The following is an 8,105-nucleotide window of genomic DNA, read 5'->3' as shown; positions in this document are numbered from 1 at the left end:
CAAACTGACAATGGGTTTAACATACATCACCTGCTAACATCATAGCTTTGCAATACAGCCCACCAAAGCATGGTAACTGTTCACTCTAGTGCTCACATGGCTGGCTGGCAGCCCTGGCTGCCTGCCACTGTTCAGCTTCCCAAGAAAGTATTATAGCACATATTGCTGGCCAAGGAAAAGATCAGAATTCAAAATGCACTTTTACCACTTACAAATCACTTTCGTACCACCTGAAAGCTGGAAAATCATAGGTCACACCATTAGATGCTTAGAACCTCTATCTAGACTTTAATGTTTCTGTTCTCAGTTTGTGGCTTCACCCGGATGTACTGACTTCTTGGCTGGTTTCTGCAGTTCTCTGAGAGGCCTTTTCGATCCATGTCGTGACTCTGTGGGCAGATGAGTCTGGGGCTTCCTGTTCTGGCGTCTCACTCTGTGATAAAGTCCACTTTTGGTTCAATACATTTCTTACTTAAGACATTTCGTATCCATTTCATTTTGTTTTTAAAAGTGTGAATTTAAAAAATGTGAATTCAATTTTTGAAATAATGAAGAAAAGCCCTTTATTTCCAAGAGAAGAAAACCCATGAAAAAATCACAGATTTGTAATGTCATATTTTAAAATTTATTTTAAACTACAGTAATAACCAACCTATATTCACTACTGTGACATTTCCCAAATTCTTAACAAAAGCACTTTGTTATGGTATAAGAATAAATGAATGCGAGCTATCATGGAGCAGACATTTAAAATGTCATTTATCACTACAGATAAGAAAAATTGTGAAATAAATTGATTTGAGTTTCACTTTTTTTCTTTTGCTCTTTAGGCATTAGGATTTTTGTCCTCTTATGGAATAGGAATGGAATATGATCAAGCCAAGGTAAAGTCAATACTTGCTTTTTCTGCAACAAAGCTAGTTTTGTTTTAATGAAGAAAATTGACATTGAGTGACATCTACTCTTTAAGTAAAGGGGTTTACTCTACCTTGGTGGTTGAGAGCATCAACTCAACACAAAATTTATCATTCTTCTACATCAGGTTTCTTAATGTGTCATATATCAGGTTTTTTTTTTTTTTTTTTTTTTTTTCCTTGGTGGAACCAGGGATTGCACTCAGGCCCTTGAGCTTGCCAGGCAAGCACTTATTTTACTGAGCCATCTCCCCAGCCCTCATATATCTGGTTCTTGACTGATGGTAAGTATCTTATCTATAAAGGTCTTTGCACAGAGTCCAGTCTGGTAAGTTTAAGAGTCAGCTTTCTTAGAAGAACAAAATAAAATTTGAGATTCATTTTGCAATATTTTATTATTCACGGCTGGGCTATTACATTTCTAGGTCTCTTCCCCACAGAGTTAAACACATCCTGGTACAATGTTCTGCATGTTTTCGTGTCTACCACAGCACAACTCGTAACAGCTAAATCTTGGAAGCAGGCTGTATGTCCATCAACAGATGGATAATAAAGAAAGTGTGTTATTTATTCACAATGGAGCACTGCTGTGTCATAAAGAAGGATAAGTCTGAGTCATTTATAGCAAAATAGATACATCTTGAGGTCATGATGTTAAGTGAAATAAATCAGTCACACAGGTTATATATGACATGATAGCCAAGAATGGTGGTGCATGCCTGTAATCCCAGCATTCTGGGGTCTGACACAGGAAGACTGCCATGAGTGCAAGGCCAGCATAGGCTACATAGTGGGTTTAAGGCCAGCCTGAGCTATACAGTGAGACCCTGTTTCAAAACCAAACCAAAATAAACAAAAGCAAAACAAGAGGCATGATTTTTCTGATATGAGAAACCAAAAATATAAATACACAGTAAAATAGAAGATAAGAGGAAATAGGAAGATGTATCTTTTACAAAAGGGAAGGAGATCAAGAGATGGAAGTGGAGAAGAGAGGACAAGAAAAGAAAGAAATGGAAAAGAATTAAGATGTGTTATATACATGTAACAATTCCCCATGATTAAAATAATCATGATGTACTGCAAACCTATGTATAAATAAAAAATATTCACTTCTGGGATTATGGCAAAAAAAGCAATAATTGGCTTGACTTTCAAATCTAGATAACCAAAATAATTTTTTTTTAATTTTAGGCACTGATATATTACACCTTTGGAAGTGCTGGAGGGAGTATGATGTCACAGATGATTTTGGTTTGTAACTTAAATATTCTTGCACCATAAAAGATATATTATTAAAAAGGATTATCTGAATATTAAGAATATAAATATATATTTGTGTTTTAGGGGTACAGATATTTGTCAGGAATCAACGTTCTACAAGATTGTGAAACTGCCCTAACTCACTACAAGAAAGTGGCAGATTATAGTGAGTCATCTTCAAAATTTATTTTAAGATAAATAGACTTGGGTCTGAGAATGGATGGATAGTGACAGAGTACTTGCCAATCATGTGAAAAACTCTAGGTTCAATCCCCAGCACAGCAAAAATATAAACAGCCAAAAATGAAAAGGAATGAAACAGCCTTGCCAATAAATCTTTAAAAATCAGCACTAAATTCCATAAATATATAGTAATATTAAGTCTCTACTTTTAATACTTGCTATAATACAACTATTTTAATACAATGATGAGTTTCTGTTTAAGTTATTTTTCAAAAAGTTTTAAATCTTTTTTTAAAAATTAATGTATTTGGTACAGGGTCTCACTATGCAGCTCAGACTTGTAGTGATCCTCCTGTTTTCAGCCTCCCCAGTCCTGGATTATAGGCATGCACCACAACGCCTGGAGTTGGTGGCCAGCTCAGCAAGCCCCAGTGGCATGTGGTGCCAGGAACCGAACCTCCAGTCCCTGCACTTGCCTTAGTCCACTGAGCTATCTCACTGGCCCTCGAAAAGATTTAATTCTTATATTCATCCCTTATTTTTCATGTTATACATTCCAAATGTTTACATTTCATTTGTTCTTGCAATGTTCATTTCTGGAAATCAGAACCAATAACTATTAAGTACTTACCATAAATCTAACATTCAAAAATGAGATAGTTTGTTAAATTTTCTAATGAAATGAATATAAGGTATGCACCCTGGAAAGATCTATCACTGCACTTGAGAACAATCCAGGCAATTATTACTCTATTACCCTGTGATTTATGTACAAAAAAATAGAGCATAAGGCTAAAAAATGTTCTTTAGATCACTCTCAAAATTGTATGCAACATTTCATATTACAACATCAGTGAAGCAAACTATATAATAAAGTTTTAAATAGAGGTCTTTCAAGAAATGAATAAAGTCAACTCAACTTTGCTTAATATCTGTAATAATCTAAGTCTATACCTGTGGAGTTATGAGGGTTTGAGAGAAGGAAGAGGAAAAACCTACTTCTGAATTCAAGTTGTCTCATAAAATCATTTCATATCTTTAAAAAATGTGCAATTACTATGTCTATATATGAATAATATTCCTTGCAGTTTTCTCAGAACCAAATAAATAAAAATCACAAATTTCTATTCCCCAATGGATCTTCCCTGTTACTAGAACAGATTTCTGCAGATTTAAGCAGAATAAGCCTAATAATGTTGCTTCTACGTTCACTGTCATCTTTTGCAGCCTATGTTTTGTAGCTATTCCCTGGCTTGTTTCTATTCACAGTTGCTGACAAACTGGAAAAAAATGAAGGCATTCCAGTGGAAAAAGTGAGGCTAACTGAGAGACTGGAAAATTTGAGTTCTAACAGTGAGATTTTGGATTGGGACATATACCAATACTATAAATTTTTGGCAGAAAGAGGAGATGTTCAGATACAAGTAATGTATACAGATGAGACTGGATTATTAAAATGTGCAAGGGATTGTGGTTCTTTCTGAGTGCAAGAGGGACTGACAATGCCCCACCTTGAATGGGAAAAGGAAGAGACATAATCTCCTCCTTGCTCTCCTCTGTTTTGTCCCATTACTTGCAATTCCTTCAGCTTATTGAAGAGCTAGTTACCATAGTAATGGCAAGGTTTATTTTTGAAATTTCTTCCTGAGACATTAATTTTTTTAAACCTTAGATTTTAATTACCGGGGGGGGGGGAAGCAATATCTATTGCTGGTTTTAATACAGATGAATTTCTACAAGAATCCTGGGAGTGAGATATCATTTGTATGATCTTTGTGAGCCAAGAGATAAAGCCCTTATGTTCCCGTGCCCAGGTGTTGCTGTGTATCAGCCAGCCAGCTTCCTGTCATTGAGGAAGCCATATGCCTAATCATAACTAATTCCCCAATAAAATATATAGTCTGGAATACTTCCCTGTTTCTTTCAAAACATGCCAATTGTATCAAACTAAATCAATATGCTATAGTAAAACCATCAAAGAAATGCTTTCTTTAAGTTAATATTACTGCTAACATCATTTTTTAAAATTATCATTCCTAGGTATCCCTTGGACAGTTACATCTGATTGGGAGGAAAGGTCTAGATCAGGATTACAATGTAAGTCAATTTCACCCCTCAGTCATATGGGTAGGGAGAGTAGTGGTGAGGGAGGCTGGAGGGGCAGCCAAAAGGAAAGAAAGGAAGAGGTGGGGAGTTTCTAGGAAAGGTCCATGGTTACTTCCTTGCTCAGATCTGCTTCCTAGCTTCTGAGGAAAAACAAAGCTCACCAAGAGGGAGCACCTTCCTGCCTGCTTTCGTGTGCAAAGTAGTAGGGACTTCTGAGGAACAGCTGGGGAAGGCAGTGCCTATACACCCAACAGCTCCTTCCCGCCCTCACTCCCTGTGGGGCAGGAGTTAGGCCAGGAGACTGTCTCCATCTGTAGGCCTTGAGCACCCCCTTTCTCCAAAGACCAGCTGTTGAGAGTCCAGCCTGAGGACAAGTTCATCTCCATTTGGTTACACCAGAAGCTAGACTGCTTTTTAATAAAACAAAAAAAGACATCAAATGTGCTTATACATTTATAAAACTCCTTTCAGTTCTTTTGCTTAACCTTTCCTTATCCCAGTGAGCTTAGGGGATTAATTAACTACTAAAATCTATAGCAGAAGGAAAGAAAAGAGCCAACAAATCTGACCTAGGAAGGATCGTTGGGAGGAAGATGCCAGCGCCATGAGTTTTCATCCAGATTCTGATTGCTATTTCCAGGCCCTAAGCACCACAGACCTGGGGGAATAACTAGGATTCTTTTATTTATTAATTACTTATTTTATTTTATTGCACAATTAGGGATTAAACTCAGGCCCTTGCACTTGCCAGTGATGTGCTTATTTTACTGAGCTATCTCCCCGGCCCTAGGATTCTTTTAAAAGCTGATTTGTACCTATCATTTTATAGTAGCCATGCACTTATTGTCTCAAACTCTTATTTCAACATAATGGCTAAGTGATGGAAATTACTTTTATAAGGATGTTATATAAAAGAATGATGTTACTGCTTTCCAGTTTATCTTGTGTTCTTATTTCATGAATATGCCTTTTGTACTGTATTTTGTATTTTACATGAGGTACAGTAAGCATCAGGTAAATCTCAAAGTTAATTTCAAGACATGTGATAAAAAGATGTCAATTTAAATAAGCATATGCATCCCCAAGACAGCTCAACTGAAGGTTTTAAGATTTTTTTAACCTAATCATAAGCAAAGTTTTATCTGCTCTGATGGAAAATTCTGAATTTATAATATCACTCCACTGTCAAGATTTCAGCCCACAGTGAGTTTAATCAGAGGATGCATAGCTGGGAAGAATTTCTCATTCCTTGTAAACATGAACTTTGACTGGGTGTCAAGACACTCAAATCTGAGCTGTAAGAATGACACACCAGTCTTTGCATGGTACAATAAAGCTCCATAAAGTGATGTACTTCCAGGGAGGCCCAGCCCCCATGAACACCATGCATTTGCTGGAGAGGATAAAGGTGAAGTTCAAGCCCAGGGCCAGCCCTGAAGGATTTCGGAACTGTAGTGGCAGCAGCCAGGAAGCTGGGCACTACCAAGAGCCCAGCCAGACTCTCCAGACTCATTCATAGAAAGTTTTATTATGTGTCTTTTACAAATAAGGAGTTGAGTGTGTAGAAATGAGGGAAGTTGCTACAAGGTTCATAGCTTGGAAGAGAGTTTGGTTAAGAAGTGGAATTTAAACTAAGGTCTTCGGCATTCGAAACTTGTGCTCTTTCTCTTAAATTTTATTTCATTTTGGCCCAGCTCCTCCCAAAAACTACAGCCTTAAAAAAATATTTTCACAGGCCAGTCAGCTAGCTCAGTGGACTAAAGCACCTGCTTTGGCAGAGCTCAGTGACTGGGGTTCGATACCCACTGTGCCATGCCAGCCTTACTCCCAGGGCCCACTGAGACAGTGATTGAGACTGGGCATGGTGGCACATGCCTGTAATCCCAGCACTTGGGAGGCTGAAAACAGGAGAATCCCTATGAGTCTGACCTATGTAGTGAGACATGTAGTGAGACCCTGTAGACCCTGTCTTAAATTATATATATATATTCACTATTTATTAAGGAAAAAGTAGTAAGGGCTTGATCACTAAGTTCCTTATCTCCAACTTTCTGACAAGAGGTTCCACCTCCTGCTTCCCATTCAGACATTCCAAGAGGGCAAGTTTAATTCCTAAACAATCTCAGCAGCTGGAGACTCTCTGGGGCAAGTTTAGGCTGATCTCTTCTGTTGCCCTCAGCCTAATGAACCTGAACTTGATGGAAGTTGCATTTAAAATCTCAAACCCTAAGAATGTTTGGTTTATGTATCATTTAACTTAGTCTATATAGCAAACGATTTCTAAACATAGATGGCTTTAAACAACAATTTATTTAATTCTTGATTTTAGCAAGCCAGCAATCTTGGTTAGGCTCAGCTGAGTAATTCTGGTCTGAGCCAGGCTCAACTAATGTAAAATAGGCTTGCTCATGTCTCTATAACTAGGGAGTGAGAGTACTCACCAGAGCTAACTGGTTATTGATGGCTTTATCTCTGACAGCTAGGATGATCAGGATTTCTCTCCATGTGGTTTATCTTTTATCCAGTTGACCCTAGAATTTCACACAGCATTGAAAGTTTCTAAAAACACTTCTTCCTCAGCCTTTTTAGCCTAAGAAAATGCTAAGGCCAGCAAGACAGCATTGGTAGGGTAATGGACTTCTCCCCATAGGTAGAGTATTGTCTCTCAAAGGATGTGCCTCTCACAGTAGTAGACTATTGTGGTCATTTTTTAAACTTAGCATAGTTTAAAGTTGCACCAGAATCAACTCAGAATGACAGGGGTAACCTTTGGAGGAGAGGCAAGATAAAAGGATAAATATAATTTCTGAAAGGTTGTTACTATAGCTCTTCCCATGCCTGCCTGGCTTTTCATCTTTCAAGTTGTACCTCCTCAGGGTAATTTTCTTGACCAGTTCTATTCTTTCATCACTTACCTCATTGTGGTTATTTTCCTCATAGAACACAAATTATACTGATCTTTATTATTATCTGTGTTCCCACAGTGTAGTACATGTTCTTTTTTTGTCCTAATTACCTCTGAATATCTTGTATTCCTATCAATGCATGGAACACATGAGATACCCAATAAATATTTATTAAACAAATGAATACAGCCTCCTACATATTGTAGGTTGATTTTCAGCCTGAAAACCACCACTTGAACCTGTATACTCTTTCAATCCACCAAAGAAATCATTAGTATGAAGCTTCTTCAAAATGTGATGCCTCAGGGCCAGCCAGATAGCTCAGCAGATTAATGTGCCTGCTTAGGCAAACACAGCGACTGGGGTTCGATCCCCCAGCATGCTGTGTGGGCCCTGTCCCTGCGGCACACTGAGACAGTAATTGAGACTAGGCATGGTGTTGTGCACTTGTAATCCCAGCACTTGGGAGGCTGAAAACAGGATGATCACTCCAAGTCTAATCTGTGTAGTGAGACCCTGTAGACCCTGTACTAAATATAAAAAAAAAACAAACAAACAAAAATAGTGATGCCTTAATTTATTGCCAAGCAAAATCATATCAAAATACCTAAAAATAAGAACTTTGCCTTTGAATTAATGTTTCTCGTAAGTTGTCATCATGGCAGCATTTTCACCCTTCCCTTGATCCAATTCTTATTATAGTATAGTATATGCAATTCTTGATAACATTATC

General features: G+C 37.7%; 1 protein-coding gene across 1 annotated transcript in view; it reads left to right on the top strand.

Annotated features, from left to right (window-relative positions):
* Positions 1–8,105, top strand: part of Sel1l2 (SEL1L2 ERAD E3 ligase adaptor subunit) — an 89,464-nt gene that overhangs the window by 53,463 nt on the left and 27,896 nt on the right. The window contains 5 exon segments of the mRNA XM_023718575.1: positions 831–884; positions 2,109–2,168; positions 2,262–2,343; positions 3,630–3,784; positions 4,401–4,457. Of these exon segments, the coding sequence (XP_023574343.1) occupies positions 831–884; positions 2,109–2,168; positions 2,262–2,343; positions 3,630–3,784; positions 4,401–4,457 (408 nt within the window).

Source organism: Octodon degus, unplaced genomic scaffold (genome assembly GCF_000260255.1).
Source record: "Octodon degus isolate 3935 unplaced genomic scaffold, OctDeg1.0 scaffold00060, whole genome shotgun sequence".
NCBI lineage: Eukaryota > Metazoa > Chordata > Mammalia > Rodentia > Octodontidae > Octodon > Octodon degus.
Note: the sequence above shows the minus strand (reverse complement) of the source record. Positions and strands in the feature narration are given on the sequence as shown.